The following is a 15,498-nucleotide window of genomic DNA, read 5'->3' on the forward strand; positions in this document are numbered from 1 at the left end:
TGCTAGTAAGGGATCGTTCTCTTTGTAAGAGTTTGTAAAATGCGTGCCAATAACGTGATCGTTCCAACTTTGCATATCATCCGACACGGGATCAAGATCAAACCAGCACTTCTTAGAACTAGAGCATACCACTCTCTTAAACAGCGTCTCTTTGTCTTGGATTTATGTGTGAATGGCATCGCTTCAAGTTGACTAACCATCTGCGTAACTGTTACTCTGCTCCAGCTCTGAATCACGACCGTCTTTATTTATTTTGCCCAAATTTTTGCTCAAGATTCTCGACACCTTACTACCAACCCTTTCTGGGTTACCTTCATCCTCTTCCTCTTCCTCTTGATCTTCCCAGGCTCACCGGTATTTTCATCGTCATAGTACTGATCATTATTTCTTCGCGGGCAAGAAACCAACCATCTCCCTTTTTTCTCGGTAAGGGGTTCTGTATCCCACTCGGACCTCGCATATCCGTTGCCCAAGAACCGTAGGTCTATCTCACAGGTCTTCTGTTCCAACAGTATGACAATAAATACATTGTAGGCTTGCGTAGTGTGATCTCATCAAGGCGTCATGGGAGTTACTTTCCGTCAAAACACTCCGCGTCCAGCCTCGCCAGCCACAAGTTAGAACCGGGTCAATAGACGTCCGCAACCTTTGTACCCAACTACGTGGGCAGTATCGAACGACTCGGTCACAGGAACGTCGGAAATCTTGTTGGACAATAGTTTCGTGCGCTTCTTCGTCGTTGCCCTAGGTTTTATCTTATTATTTAGGTATCCTATTACGAGTTTCTCTCTCTTCAACTTACCAGCGTACTTTCTTACTTTCTTTCTTCTATATAAATAAGAGGACTCTCCTTGTACATGGAACATAAATAAATTAACCCTTCTTTCTGTTCTATACATCTCTTGCATGCCTTTCCGCTCGACACGAGAACTAGGATGTTATGCAACTTTGAACCGTACTTGAGGTGCTTGTGGCCGACGTAGAGGCCTGTATTTGTGTGTATTGAGGACTCCATATTATGAAATTCCAATCCGAAGCGTACGGACAAGACATAAACTAAATAGCAGCAGCATTCATGAAAAAGTTACATGTACTAAACAAAAGTCGATTCTAGCAACACGTTCCTAGGATCTACTAATGACATCGTAATCTCCCTGTAGCAATACAGATAAACTCACTGCTCAGCCCCATCTTCCTTAAAACGTGATTTAACCAGCAAATGTTTGTGAGAAACCCTCACCCTCTTTTTGCGTAGTGGTCTCACTAGTCTTCCTCTCCTCAGTGGGGGCACTGATGGGCTTGTCTTCTGTTTGCTTCTGGTCCAAAGAGGCATCCTTGACGTTATCCTCGTTGTTTATATTTGAACCGGATTCAGGGAATGCGCCAGGGGCATCTGAGGAACCGGGTACAGTCTCAGCTACCAAGGGTTCTTCTGGTTGAAGTGCAGATGAAATCTTAGAAGTAACGGATGACAGGGTTTCCGACACTTGAGAAGCCGCCTGTTCAAGGGTTGATGGCGCCTTCTCGACTGTCTCAAGCTCAGGGCCAGGTTCGCTACCATCTTTTGATGTAATCTGTGTGAGCTGTGGTTCTTCCGACTCCGCTGAAACGGGTTGGTCCACTTCACCCTCAGTAATTGCTGGTTCATCCGTCTTGTTCGAAGCACTGAGTGACTGCTGTATCTGAGCCGCCATTTTTGCAGCGGGCACATCGAGACTACCATCTTCTCCGAACGTCCAAATAGCGGTAACAGGACCGAAGCTAAGCGACTGCCTCGGGACAGCGACTTCAGCAGTAATGGTAGCAGCTGCAGCTGGTGACGGAGATGCAGCAGGTTTCCTTCTTTGCGGGCCCTTAGCTCTACCCTTGCGAGCATCCGGAAGTGGTGCCGTCTCCTTCTCTGCTTCTTCTTCCTCTTCGGGTTCCTTGACCTTAGGTGGTGCGTGAGGACCAAGACCAAGTTTGCTGTTGAGGTCCTTCAGGAAGCCAGCTTGGAGAGCTGCAATCTTTGAGCCAGCGGGCCGGGCGGGGACGGGAGGCTTCGCCTTCGGCTGAGAAGCATTGTTCTCGCCTGCCTGTGACTCAACAGTTGGTACTTTCTCCGAAGAGCCGGTAGATGGCTTGCCTGGGCGAGCAGGAATCTGCGGCTTCGGACGGTCTGGAATGATGGGCGCTTTCTTGTCGTCCCCAGAAGCCTCTCTCTTAGCTGGTCGGGCTGGAACACTAGGACGAGCCGGCACCTGTGGCTTTTGATCAATTGGCGAGTCTTCGGCATACTCATTCGAATCCTCCATCTGTGGTGTGCTGACTGTGGTTTCAAGATAGTTGTGAGACGGCGCATCTTCCCAGATGTCTTGGCTTGGGAAGCGCTGCTGCATTCCAGGACGACCAGGCGTATCGTCTCGAACCTTCCCAAGGAGCTTGTTCTCTGCCGCAAATTGTCTAGTGTGTTCGGGGAGAAATGACGTCTGGTCTTCCTTGTTGATCTGGTTCTTGCGCTGTTCTTCTATGTTCGGGTCTTCAAAGACCTTTGCAGGACTCACATTGTCGTTGGCACCAGCAGTCCTTGGCTCTTCCGCCTCTTGAGGAGTGTCTACGGTAGTTTCGAGTTGCAGACTACCAGGCGTGTCTTCCCAGACATCTTGACTTGGGAAATGGTGGCGAGCAACACTTGGACGCTTGAGCTTGTCGACCTGAGACTTCGGTTTTTTGTTGTCTTCCTCATCCTCTGGGAACAAGGGTTCATACTCCTTGTGAGACTCTAGTGGGGTACCCCCACGATCAAATTGTGCTGGGCTAGAGATAACGCGTTGCTGCTGCGTGCTATTGTTCCGGCTTGAGCTCCTGCTGTGCGTGCGCTGCTTTGTGACATATTGCGGGTTTCCGTCCTCGTTAAGCGTATACTCATTGCCGTGACGCTCTAGCTCAGGTGATACAGCAGGCTGTCTCCACTCGGCGTCTGGGTGTTTCTTTAGCTCATCCGAAGCTAGGATGGGAGTGCCGTATCCACGCTCAGTAACCCATCCGCCTTTCTCAGACGTGTTGCCACCTTCAGGACCAAGATCTTCAGTTGGCGGATCATAGCCTCCACCGTGAACCTTGCTAGCGCGGTGCGCAGGGGGATCGATATGAATGACTTCGCCTTTGTCGTTGACCTCTTGGCCTGCTTCGTTACGAAGCGGTGAGTCGACGTAACCACCCTTAATTGAGGCAGGGCGACCCGACGACTGCGGCCTGGGAGAGGCCATTCGCGAAGCATACTCCTCAGTAGCCCTGTAGCCGATCTGTTCGTCGGGTGTACTGACTGCATCTCGGCTGGTGCCTGAAAAAACCAGTTAGGAATAATTGTTTGACACAGAAGCTGCTGACAACTTACCCATTCCAACGTCTTGAGACCTGGTGTGCACTAGCTTCTCAAGATTGTCCGCACGCCAATGATAATCCTTCCTATTTTCTTGAATGTGAGGGCCATACTCGCCGGCCTTCTCGCGCTTGAGATCCTCGGGATGCTTTTCATACCACTTCTGCTCAAAATCGTCTGTTGAAATCTTGCCATGACCGTGCATACCGTAGCTACCAGGAGGACCATGGAAGATTTCACGACCGCTCTTGGTGCGGCCGTGATGACGACCTCCGGCTTTCTGGTGGAAACCTACTCCTTGGGTGCCGGGCTGTTGCGCATAGGGCGAAGGACTGGGAGCCTGGACATCTCCGGCGTTGCGGAACATGGGTACCTGCACACCGATCTCGGGAATGCCGTGTTCATCCTTGTCGTTGTAGAGAGAGCTGGGGCGTGAGCCAGCGGAAGACCCTGAGCGACCGGACTTGGCCTGAGAGACCTTGTCGTCAACGGACAGCTGCGAGCCAAAGCCAGCGGCAGCAGCTGTCTGCGAGTCGGTCCGCGTCACGGCCTGGATCCTACTTTTCGCGGTTGAGCTGGGGACTGAGGCAGTTGGAGCATGCAAAGGCAAGTCTCCCGCCACGTTCTTCATATGTTGTGGTGAGCCGCCCTGGTTCTCGCTTGTGAGGGTCTTTGACAGATCTTCGAAACTGGCGTATTCGTTGCCTTCTTCTCCGAGCGAGGGCATGGAGACGCTCGGTGGACGCGAGGGCAGATCGGTGCTAAGACGACCGCCCTCCCTGGGCGGTCCGCCATGTACGTAGGTTGGGTCGTTAAGAGGGGAGCGGGCATATCGGTCCCCAGCTGGAGAGACGGAGCGTTCGACGCCACGCTTCGGGCGTGGAGGAATCTTGGGGACGTCCATGTGGGTGCCCGGCGCAGGAGAAGAGCTGTTCTGGGCCCGCGCGGGGCGTGGAGGTATCGTTGGTGGAGCACTCATTGTTTCTGAGTCTGTTGCTCAGGTGGGTAGGTGAGGGGTGGGTGTTGGGTAAACTACACGAGGTTGAATGTCAGTGACAGAGCCGGAACATTGAATGCTTGAATTGAGCAGGGTGTAAGGAGCAGCCCGGTCAGTCGAGCAGAGGAAACGGGCAGCTGTAGAAAACTGCTCAGCTCTGGCTCGGGCAGTTTCCTGCAGGCCAGGCCAATAAGCGCGGCTAGGACTTGAAGACCCAACGATGCTGGACAAAGCGGATACACTGGGTACTCACCTCAAATACGCAATTGGACTGGAGACTACAAATGAGGCTGGCAAGAGGGGCAGATAGCCAAAATGGCGCAAATGGATCGGCTTTGTGAAGCTGGGGCGGTGCACTTATGTAGCAGAGAGCTTGCGACCCGCATTTGCATCATGCCTGGGTATGGCGTATGGGCCCTGGTCTTCTGCACGCGGCTACCATCGTCACCCTCCAAAACCTGCATACCCATCACCCATGATTTGACTCGGTCAATTGCATGGTTTCGTTACTGTTGCCACATGGCAGTGTCGTGGAGAAGATGCTGTCTTGCTCGACACGTCAATGTCACTGTTGGCGGATGGAATGGAGCACTTGAGCGTCACACATCCATGAATGCTCGCCAGACGCTATCCTACATTGGGGACTATGCGACTGCAACAACCGCATGCTCATGTTTCGCAGCCTGCGAGGCTCCAACTTGGATCGAGACTTGTGCGGGTTACACTGCAAAGCTCACCATACGATATATATCTTTGTTTGACCTACATCCATCAGCTGCGGTGAGTGTGGCAGGATCTTCAACGCCCGCGCAAGCTCCGGCACCGCTAGACCGCTAGCGTTCCCCGCGCCGAACAAGTGTGGTTCCTGGCGAGATTGTAGCAGCCAGTCACCGTCATCCCAAAGGCGAGCAGATGCCAGTCTATCTATGGTGGGTTTCCGCAGTCGTTGGTCTGACACTGCGCGTGCTTGTCGGCGCCTCTCCAGCATGAGCGTCGAATTGACCTTGACAAACTGTTTCGTAGATGCATCTGAATATTCAAAACCAGAGAGGCTGAAGCGATGTTCATCCATGACGAGCTTCTAGAACATCGTCATAGGGACTCGTGTGGGCCCTGCACTCGTCCCCATACATCAATACCTGTGTATAATTACGTAGGTGCCCCCACACAGCGAGAAGATATGCTTCACAGACAAATACTCAATTGTCATGGGAACATGATGAGTACCGGAGAAAAAAAAATGTGTCGCATTTTGGCCGCCTAGCAGTTTGACCAAGCATTTCCAAATCCAAGGGATTTTCATACAAGATATAGCTCCCAGAACGCCCAGCTGCCGAATGATGCTACAAAGGAGTTACACCACACCCTATAACCGCTTCCCAACAGGCCAAGCTCATCATCTCGGTCCTAGAGACTTCAACTGCTTCGTCGATCCTTGCGTTCTCTATATAAACAACGTGTCGTTCGTCCAGATTCGTCGCCCATGCCTACTGCTTCTTTGTCCAGTTCCACCTCCGCCGCCTTATATAATCATTTGTGCGACTCCTTGTCCTCCCAGTGTCTTGCTGCCCTGGAACTGCTGGCCTTTGAAGCCAGCAAGCGCGTAAAAGACGGCTGCGAGCAGTAGGAAGACGGCCGCAACAATCAAGCTAGTAGCCCGGGCGGCGATACTGGCCCATTGTATGGCGCTCATCGCCGCGTAGATGGCCGCGCGCATGTAGTTGGAGCTGAATTTACGGATAAAGGTATCGAACTTGGGCGACGTCGGGCAAATGCGGAGGAGCAGCGGTATTTCGATGAAGATGATGATGAACGAGCATACTCTGCGAGCTGGTTAGATGTAATTTTGTTTGGGAGAAGGCCACGGGAAACGTACAAACACACAATGCTAAACGCGATGACCCAGTTGGCGTTGAAGATGTTGGCTATGCCTAGCGCAAAGCAAAGGATTATACACAGCACTCCGGTCCTGCGGATGATTTAGTATGGCATGCTGCAGGCAGTGGACATGTGCATAGCAGCTGGTGTGACTGACCATTGACCATAGATACCTGTGGAGATGCCATGTCAGCAACAAGTAACAGGTTGGGCACTCGGCGTCTTACTGAAATTCCTTGACTTGAACTCTTCTGCAAGCGTCATCTTTGCGGTGCAACTACCTGTCGAATAACTCTAGCTGTGCTGGGCGATGCGCAAGGTGGTGTGTTGCAGATGTCTGGGTTGCGGTTCCGGTAGCTTTGTTGCTGGCGCAAGCTGAATGAAGCTCTTGGAAGATGTCTCACGCGAGGTTTGATATGCCTTGTTGGAATATCGTGCGCCGCGTTGGTGTACGTTGCGCTGCGTAATGTGATTGTGGCTGTGCAATGAATAGGCTTGGACAGAGTGAATGTTGGTCGATGCCTGGCGTTGCGATGGCAATGGCTGTGTGCTTCTCTTGGTAGCTTAGCCCTCGGTCGGATCGCGGCTTCCACGTCCACGTAAACTAGGCGCTAGTGCTTGCCGAAACCGTCTTGGGCCGGCACTCAGCGCCTGAGAACTCGGACCTGCACCTTCTGTTTCAGAACATTCTGTATGGTCGCAACTGCCTCACCTTGGAATGACTGCAATCTGGCAAGCGAAGGAATCATGGAAGGCTCTCGTGCTCGCGTCTGCCGCTCTTGGCCTGACGCTTTACTATCTACATGCACAGCAAACACCGACTTCGAAATCTGCGAATACTTCTCAGGTGCATACAGAACAGTGCCAAGACAACGAAGCGATTCACGTACCAGACGCCATGGATCCGGAGGAGAGAGCGTATCATGAAGGCTTCATGCGGGAGGCTATCGCTATGGTGAATCACGCCCTTCGCTTTGCAACATTTCACCTCTATCCTAAGCCTCCATTACCGTGTTTGGATCCAATGCTGACTCATCACCGCTACAGGCTGAACTTGCACTGAAGAGTGATGAGACGCCCGTTGGCTGTGTCTTTGTCAAAGATGGCGAGGTCATTGGACGAGGCATGAACGAGACAAACCGAACTCTGAACGGTACCAGACACGCAGAGTTCGTCGCCATCGCTGGCATCTTGTCAAAGCACCCCATCAGCATCCTCAACGAGACAGACCTCTATGTCACTGTCGAGCCATGCGTCATGTGTGCATCCATGCTGCGCCAGTACGGCATTCGAGCAGTCTACTTCGGATGCTGGAACGAGCGGTTCGGCGGTACTGGAGGAGTGCTGAACATCCACTCTGAGTATGTGACCCTCGTTCTATACAGACACATCAATTGTCCGTACTGACTCCTGTAGCCCCAGCGTTGACAAGCCCTATCCAGTCACCGGCGGCATCTTCCGAGAGGAAGCAATCATGCTGCTTCGGAAGTTCTATGTCCAGGAGAACGAGAAGGCCCCCGAGCCTAAGCAGAAGAAGACGAGGGAGCTCAAGACGGAGATCCTACCCATGGACGTCCACCAGCCCAAGTCAACGCCATCTCCTGCTATCCGTACCCCAGTCAATGCGACCTCGACTGGATCCATCCAAACACTGTCTTCTCTGGCTACATCTGCAGCTGCTGCAGCTGTCGCAGTTCCCAAGACTGTGTTCCCCCCACCTGCACAATCTCGTCCTACTTCTGCTAGCACAGCTCTCGCCTAAGAGCGCTTACGATGAATGTATGATTACCCCAGGTCATAGAAGTTAAGACGAAGGAACGAAACGGAATATATGATAGTTTATGCCCTTTACCTTTGATAGAACACTTGTTGCTCACAATTACATGGAATCAATTTGAAAATATTGAGAATACCGTACCTGTAGCACCAGTCTCAAAGGAATCATGACTGGCAATGGAGATGGAAATGCATTTAGGATTGAACTGGGAATCAATGAGGGTCCAAATCGCCTTTGCCTTATTTCTCGCCTCCACCACCTGCAACCAATTGCACTACTAAGAAGAGAGCGAGAGCCCACCAGTACCTGTATAAAAGTCAGCATAGCCTCCGAGAGCGAGAACTGTTGCACTACGCACTTTTGCAAGAACGTCTTCTCCGGCTCTTTACCATCAAGCTTCCCCTCGGCATTGAGCACGATAGGCTTGTTCAGGACCGGTTTTGGCCCAACATTCCTCTTCTTTATCTCCACCTCCACCTCGTCTCCGCTGCCTTTCGCGCTCGTACCGAAGCCGATGTGGAAAGGTTCCCCCTTGTCATCGACATGGATGATAAACTTCTTGTGGTATCGGTCGGAGAAGCTAGCTGCTGATGTGACAATGCCCCGCCATGAGCCGGATTTTGGATCTGTAAGGCCGACGCGAAGAAGATGATCAGGCGAGTAGGAGCCTGTGGGTGGTGTGAAGGAAGCTAGACTGCCGACGGATTGGTCTGCATCGTATTCGATCTGCGCGAGCGGGATTGGGGAGGGAATTACAGCGCTGTCGGCTGAGGCTGGGACAGAGGAGACATAAAGTGTGACCGACGATGCGACCGCAAAGGGAAGCAGAAGAAGCCTTGACAATAACATCTTGGCGTGCTGGTGCGGTTGCTATCTGTATGCGCAACCGTGTTGGTTACGAGAGCTAGGGCTAGTTCAACTCAACGGCGAATCGTATCACCGACGGGCCATTCACTCAAGCGAGCCACGCTTTCGTGACCCCTCCTCCTCATCCCATATCTCCTGAGGTAAACAGCAAAATGATCCTGCACCTCCGCTTGATCCGAAATCGCACCGATGACCATGATCAGCCAGCATCCAAGACATGAACTTGCTTTGCGTGGCGTTCTTGACAGCCAACGCTGGCCCAACAGCATCCGGCATACCTCAAAAGGTGGACCCGACGCTCACGATGCCCACATTTCTCTGTCTGTCTGCGAGCAGATCGGCACTCAGGCCGACGATGACCCTGAGGACGAGTAGTCCGATTGCACAGAACGCTGGGGTTGTTGCCCCACCCCCACCGTACTAGAGCTCCCCCAGAGCTCTTATGAGCTCATCCCGCATTGACAGCTGTATTGTATCTCAACATTATTCTCAAGTCCTCGAGATTTCTGCTAGCTTTCCTCAATTCTAACACATCGCCCTTCTGACACTTCTTCATAATCGTTTGCAGCAATGGCAATTCCTTTCCGACAGTCCCAGCGCAAGCAGTCGCGTCAACTGTCGACGGACCCCCGCAATGAGCTCCACCCTCAAGTCGACCACTACATCGGTATCGATGTTGGTACTGGTAGTGCCAGAGCCTGCATCATGAATGATCAGGGAGACATCGTTGGACTGGCATCAGAGAACATTGGCCTCTGGCAACCACAAACTGGCTACTATGTACTTCATTCACATGTGACAGCTGTTGTGACTGAAAACTAAATGAATCAGGAACAATCCACAACGGATATCTGGCGGTGCATTTGCTCTTCAGTCCGCCGAGCAATGGATCAGCACAACATCGACCAGAGCACTATCCGCGGTATCGGCTTCGACGCCACCTGCTCGCTCGCAGTCTTCAGAGACGACACTGATGAGCCTGTTGCGGTCACCGGACCCAATTTCGATAACAAAGATGGTAACGATCGCAATGTCATCCTATGGCTCGATCATCGGCCTGTAGAGGAAACCAACAAGATCAACGCTACCGGGCATAATCTGCTCCGCTACGTTGGAGGCAAGATGTCTATTGAGATGGAGATTCCAAAGGTTCTGTGGCTGAAGAACAACATGCCAAAGGAGCTATTCGACCGCTGCAAGTTCTACGATCTGACTGATGCTCTTACGCATTTAGCTACTGGCAGTGAAAGCAGAAGCTACTGTAGTGTAGTCTGTAAGCAGGGCTTTGTACCGGTCGGAGTCGATGGGAGTGTCAAGGGCTGGCAGGAAGACTTCCTGAAGGAGATTGGACTTGAAGACCTATGCGAAGACAACTTCAAGCGCATGGGAGGTGTTGATAAAGTGGTTTGTCCTTCGCTACTAGCACCTGACGGTACCAGCTAACATGCATGCAGAACGGACGCTACCTCACTGCTGGTGAACTTGTCGGTACACTCAGCGAGAAGGCTGCACAGGAGATGGGCTTACAGCCTGGTATCGCAGTCGGCAGTGGAGTTATCGATGCCTACGCTGGCTGGATTGGTACGGTTGGTGCAAAAGTCAAGCTCGACGAAGATACTCTCGACATGGATCAACCCAAGAACGACGTCTCACAAGCTTTCACGCGCCTCGCAGCCGTTGCTGGAACATCGACCTGTCACCTTGCCATGTCCCGTAACCCGGTCTTCGTCGACGGTGTCTGGGGTCCATACCGAGACGTCCTACTACCAGACTACTGGATGGCAGAAGGAGGACAAAGTGCAACGGGTGAATTGCTCAAACATGTAATCGAGACACATCCAGCTTTCAACGAAGCCGTGTCTGTCGCAGAAACATACAACACCAACATCTATGACTACCTCAACGAACACCTCCGCGAGATGGCAGACAAAGAAAATGCCCCACACATCGCCTGGCTTGGCCGCCACTTCTTCTTCTACGGTGATCTCTTCGGCAATCGCTCGCCCATCGCCGACCCTAACATGAAGGGCTCTGTAATTGGCCTGAGCTCCGACAAGAGTCTCGACAGTCTGGCGCTATACTACTACGCAACCATGGAGTTTATCGCTCTGCAGACACACCAGATTGTCTCTGCGATGAATGCCTCCGGCCACGTTATTTCCTCAATCTTCATGTCTGGTTCTCAGTGCCAGAACAGCCTGCTCATGCAACTCATGGCCACCGCATGCGACATGCCCGTTCTGATTCCACGCTATGTACATGCAGCTGTGGTGCACGGCGCGGCTATGCTGGGTGCAAAGGCAGCGAGCACCGACAAGGACGGAAACAGTGAACCGCTTTGGGACATCATGGACAGACTGAGCAAGCCTGGAAAAACTGTGAAGCCACTAGCCGACAAGACAGTCAAGAAGTTATTGGACGCTAAGTACAAGGTGTTCCTGGAGCTGTGTGAGGGACAACAAAGGTACAGGAACGAGGTCGATGCTGCTATTGCAGGTTGGTCGAGCAAGTAGTTCCCCCGAGGCGAAAACAGACAGGAATACGGCAAAGAGAGAGATGATATGCGTCCATGATTAAAGATGTATTCTAGATACCAGATCCTTTGCGAGGAAGTCGTTAGAGCATACGATGTCTATGTAACCTAACTCCCTGCTTATGTCTCCGAAACAAAAACCAATACTACACGGCTCATCTGCATGTCATTGATTTAGAGCCCCCGCCGAGTGGAGTCTGTTCATCGCTATCGTTGGTGAAAGGGTATCGTACAGGGGAAATCGAAGAAGATGTGCGCTGATGCTTAAGCTCTAGTATCGTCGGCGGGGACCGCGCGGCGGTTCCCTGCGACCAGCGTCGCTGAAGCCGAACCGGCCATCTTGGTAGCTACCGGTTTGTGCGCCCGCGTTGGTATCAACGTCCATGTCATCCATGGATTGTGTCAGGCGAGCGGGCGGTGCTCGGGGTTGCGCTACGTGGGTGCTCGCAGGAACATCCTTCATGTAGACGTAGAGTAGTCTTCCATCAGCCTGTTGTTCTGATTAGTCCAGCCCAGCAATATGCACGCCAGACGACTGACCTTCTGGTTGTTGAATGTTGCAATAACATTCTCGGCCCCGTCTCTGCTTGCAAACTGTAGTTCAACCATGACGGTCGGGTTGGAAGACAAAAGTCTGCAGCCCAGCGTCTCTCCGCCAATTGGGCTCATGACGGCTTCGATATCCGCGGCTGTGGTTCCAGGTGCAAAGTTGCTCGCGATGACGGTACACGGGCCTCCAGTCGCAACACCTCGAATGCTGAAGCCTGCTGCACCTTGACCGATAACGGGAGCAAATTTGCCGTACGTCCTACTGTTGCGCTCAACCTGCGATGCTGAAGCCGTCCGAGCGAGGGTGTTCCTGTTGTTGGCTGCGCCGCGGGGATTGTTCAGCTTATGCAGATCATGCTGCCATTTCCCCTCGATGCTGCCCGCTGGTTTTGCGCTCGATGATCGCTTTTGGACGCCGGCACCCCCGTTTATCCGGCTGAGCAACGAAGGCTTCTCGGACTCGACGCGCGACCGTCCACCAGCGCCTGATGCGTTCGCTTTCCGTCCTCGGTTGGCTCCGCCTAGGAACTGCTGCGCGAGGGCTTCGTTCTTCTTCTTCTCCCTTGTCTGCTTGACAAAGTTCTCAAAAGATGCCGAGGTTGAGGCGACCATGTTGGGTGAGGGTGCAAATGGAGTTTCGTCGTGGTGGGTTGATGTAGAAAGGAAGCGCGTAGGTGCCGACCGAGGAACAACGGTGGAGCGCGTCCATGAGCAAGAGGGCCGCATGGATGAAAGCTTGGACCACGACCCGCTCGGCGAAACAAAACACCGCCGCGAAAAGTTCCCATACAAAAGTTGCGCTCGCTGCTTCCCTTCTCACTCCAACAACGCGCCCAACTATTGGTAAGTCATCATACCCTCCCTCTCTCTGTTTACTGTTGTTATCATGATGAACACTTGTGTCGCCCCTATCATACATTCTATGGTGATCCGACCACTCAAGCCAAACGAGAATACTGATCGTTCGCAACATCTACCAATTTGTTACCGCAACTTCTGCTGGGACCAACGCTAACAAATTATAAAGGGTCTCGTAGTTGTCTGTCGTAGTATGACTTCGCGACGACGATGCGCATTGCGAAGCGTCACCGCTCACGTCGGTTCGTAGCCCCACGAAGTCTTACGCCTCTCGCACATCCTCTATGGTCGTTGGTTACAAGCAATGGCAGACCTCGTCATAGCGCTGTCGAGACGGCAAAATCTTCGTGGGCTGCGATATGATCCAAAAGGTTAGACCACATCCCTCGCACCCCAGCACCCATCCTTAGATGATGAGCAACAAATGTATTATCAAATACCGACCACTTCGTGGGGAATAAACTAGTTCGATTACCTGAATCTCTTCCCATATCCGAGCTCTAGTCAAAACGTCTTCTGTCTGAATTGTTACTGACATTGCTCTAGGTAAATACAGTATTGAAGTAACACATCATTCAGTTATCAGCTGTGCAGTGGAAAGGTACATTACCCACGTTTTTTTCTTCTTCTTTTCCATGCTATGATGAACACCAATTCATGCTAACTCAGACGGGGCTCGCCTCACTGATTGAAAAAACATTCGAGACTTTTCATCTTTCGACTGATTGCTCTCTTCAACTGCTTTATTTGTTCAAATCAACGACGGACATTATATGCTGACTGTCAGTCGCAGATGACGCTCGTATCGTGCAACGCCACTACTCATTCTTCCTTCCTTCTCAGCCGTTGTCACACGCCGATGGAATTGAGCAAGGTGTATACAGCAGGAGACGAAGCCAATTCAATAGAGGTGTCTGTCGGGAAGTACAGCGCAATTATGTAGTTTGTTATTTATAATGAAAATGTCTAAACTACTACTATTGAATCTTGACTGTTCGCAAAGTACATAGACAGTGAACATGGAACTCCTAGTACACACTGCATCTACGCAGAATCTATTCAAATATACTCTTGATCGTGGTAAATGCATACTTGGATTAGGCTGCTACGGAGGAACTTGTCCTAGCTAAACATCGTGTGTACGCTTTGTTGTAGGCAAAGACCTTTTTGTTTTTACGAACATGGGGCGAACGTCACGCAGCTCTCCTGTCGAATAGGTTCCGTACATAGAACTAGTTGAGTTATACTGGCCATAAATCTGGAGCGGTGTGTGCAGCTGATGTACAATCGCATATCGATTTAAGACACGTGAGGACGCGCATCGCGGTTTCGGAGTTTAGGGATCGGCCTCCGCATTCCTGAAACAATTCTCCAAACACAACGTTGGCAGCCCGACTAGCACACGCCCATTTGCGAAGTAAAGAAAGATGGCAGCGAAGCCCGAGGACGCGAGTACGGCACCTACGGAGGGGGCCGGTCTCTTTAGTGGAGCGGGTCTGGAGAAACAGCCGGAGCCTGATCTTGTGGCTGGGTCTAACGACAAGAACGATGGAGGGGAGGCTATCGACAATGCCACCGCGGCAGTAGCCGATCTCTCTGTCGACGAAAAGAAAGAAGAGAACAAGGAAGCAGAAGTCACTCCCCAAGCCAATGCCGTGGCGCCCGAAACCGCACACAGCGAAGCCAAACCTGTGGAACAGAAAGAACCCGAAGCCGACACCGTAGCGCCCACTCAGGGACCCTTCTGGCCAGAGACGGCGCCCGATCACCCACTCACCAAGTTCTACGATGCTTTCGAAGCCCTCGTTACCGAAGCCCAGCATGGAGAAGTCTACGGCATAGAGCTCAGCAAATCAAAACCCTTCCATACCAAGCTCATACTACAAAAGTTCCTCCGAGCCAACCAAAACGACCTGGAGAAAGCGAAGTCACAGCTACTGGATACGCTGAAGTGGAGAAAGGAGTTCGATCCGACCAAGGCCGCAGGGGAGACATTCGAGAAGAGCAAGTTCGATGGGCTAGGATACGTGCTGGAGGTCGAGGGCGTGCCGGAGAGTCCCAACAAGAAGGATATTGTTACTTTCAACATCTATGGAGCTGTGAAGGACAACAAGGCTACATTTGGTGATCTAGATGGGTATGTTCTTTCTGCTCCTAATGCCATAAGGGGAACCATTCTAACAGAAACCTTACAGCTTCCTCCGCTGGCGTGTGGGCCTTATGGAAAAGTCCGTTCAAGCACTCAACCTCCCCGCCGCTACGGCGCCCATTCCCAATTTCGGAGAAGGTCCAGACCCATACCAAGGATTTCAGATTCACGACTACCTTCAAGTCTCTTTCTTGCGCCGCGACCCCCTTGTCAAGACGGCAACCAACAAGACCATTGAAATACTAGGACGTCACTACCCCGAGACCTTGAGCAGGAAGTTCTTCGTCAACGTACCCGTGGTCATGGGTTGGCTGTTTAACGCAATGAAATTGGTTGTGGCCAAGGAGACGAGCAAGAAGTTTGTGGTGCTGAGCTATGGAAATCAGCTTGCCGCCGAGCTGGGTAAAGGTGTACCGAAGAGTTATGGTGGTGAAAGGGCAGAGCTGGCCGAGAGCGCCGAGAGTATGAAGATGGCTTGATGTCACATGTGATACTACCACGAGGAGGGAAAGAAGGCGGTGGATGGTAA

General features: G+C 52.0%; 7 protein-coding genes across 7 annotated transcripts; 3 read left to right on the forward strand and 4 right to left on the reverse strand.

The window, feature by feature from the left end:
* Nucleotides 1-1,208: 1,208 nt before the first annotated feature.
* AA0111_g2010 (hypothetical protein) lies at nucleotides 1,209-4,340 on the reverse strand (the record flags this gene model as incomplete). The annotated part of the gene is made up of 2 exons (XM_028647735.1): nucleotides 1,209-3,322; nucleotides 3,377-4,340. 2 exons carry the CDS (start codon nucleotides 4,338-4,340, stop codon nucleotides 1,209-1,211), a joined length of 3,078 nt encoding a protein of 1,025 aa, XP_028510933.1.
* A 1,540-nt stretch (nucleotides 4,341-5,880) lies between these two features.
* Nucleotides 5,881-6,500, reverse strand: AA0111_g2011 (hypothetical protein; the record flags this gene model as incomplete). Its single annotated transcript, XM_028647736.1, has 4 exons — nucleotides 5,881-6,181; nucleotides 6,235-6,327; nucleotides 6,394-6,409; nucleotides 6,464-6,500. 4 exons carry the CDS (start codon nucleotides 6,498-6,500, stop codon nucleotides 5,881-5,883), a joined length of 447 nt encoding a protein of 148 aa, XP_028510932.1.
* Nucleotides 6,501-7,134: 634 nt separating this feature from the next.
* On the forward strand, nucleotides 7,135-7,998 carry AA0111_g2012 (hypothetical protein; the record flags this gene model as incomplete). Its single annotated transcript, XM_028647737.1, has 3 exons — nucleotides 7,135-7,191; nucleotides 7,284-7,597; nucleotides 7,653-7,998. The coding sequence occupies 3 exons, from the start codon at nucleotides 7,135-7,137 to the stop codon at nucleotides 7,996-7,998; spliced, it is 717 nt and encodes a 238-aa protein (XP_028510931.1).
* Nucleotides 7,999-8,252: 254 nt separating this feature from the next.
* Nucleotides 8,253-8,862, reverse strand: AA0111_g2013 (hypothetical protein; the record flags this gene model as incomplete). The annotated part of the gene is made up of 2 exons (XM_028647738.1): nucleotides 8,253-8,319; nucleotides 8,372-8,862. The coding sequence occupies 2 exons, from the start codon at nucleotides 8,860-8,862 to the stop codon at nucleotides 8,253-8,255; spliced, it is 558 nt and encodes a 185-aa protein (XP_028510930.1).
* A 588-nt stretch (nucleotides 8,863-9,450) lies between these two features.
* AA0111_g2014 (putative sugar kinase) lies at nucleotides 9,451-11,393 on the forward strand (the record flags this gene model as incomplete). Its single annotated transcript, XM_028647739.1, has 3 exons — nucleotides 9,451-9,660; nucleotides 9,712-10,284; nucleotides 10,335-11,393. The coding sequence occupies 3 exons, from the start codon at nucleotides 9,451-9,453 to the stop codon at nucleotides 11,391-11,393; spliced, it is 1,842 nt and encodes a 613-aa protein (XP_028510929.1).
* A 291-nt stretch (nucleotides 11,394-11,684) lies between these two features.
* Nucleotides 11,685-12,574, reverse strand: AA0111_g2015 (hypothetical protein; the record flags this gene model as incomplete). The annotated part of the gene is made up of 2 exons (XM_028647740.1): nucleotides 11,685-11,903; nucleotides 11,954-12,574. The coding sequence occupies 2 exons, from the start codon at nucleotides 12,572-12,574 to the stop codon at nucleotides 11,685-11,687; spliced, it is 840 nt and encodes a 279-aa protein (XP_028510928.1).
* Nucleotides 12,575-14,247: 1,673 nt separating this feature from the next.
* Nucleotides 14,248-15,448, forward strand: AA0111_g2016 (Phosphatidylinositol transfer protein; the record flags this gene model as incomplete). Its single annotated transcript, XM_028647741.1, has 2 exons — nucleotides 14,248-14,957; nucleotides 15,016-15,448. 2 exons carry the CDS (start codon nucleotides 14,248-14,250, stop codon nucleotides 15,446-15,448), a joined length of 1,143 nt encoding a protein of 380 aa, XP_028510927.1.
* Nucleotides 15,449-15,498: the final 50 nt, after the last annotated feature.

Source organism: Alternaria arborescens (genome assembly GCF_004154835.1).
Source record: "Alternaria arborescens strain FERA 675 chromosome Unknown contig_3, whole genome shotgun sequence".
Taxonomy (NCBI): domain Eukaryota; kingdom Fungi; phylum Ascomycota; class Dothideomycetes; order Pleosporales; family Pleosporaceae; genus Alternaria; species Alternaria arborescens.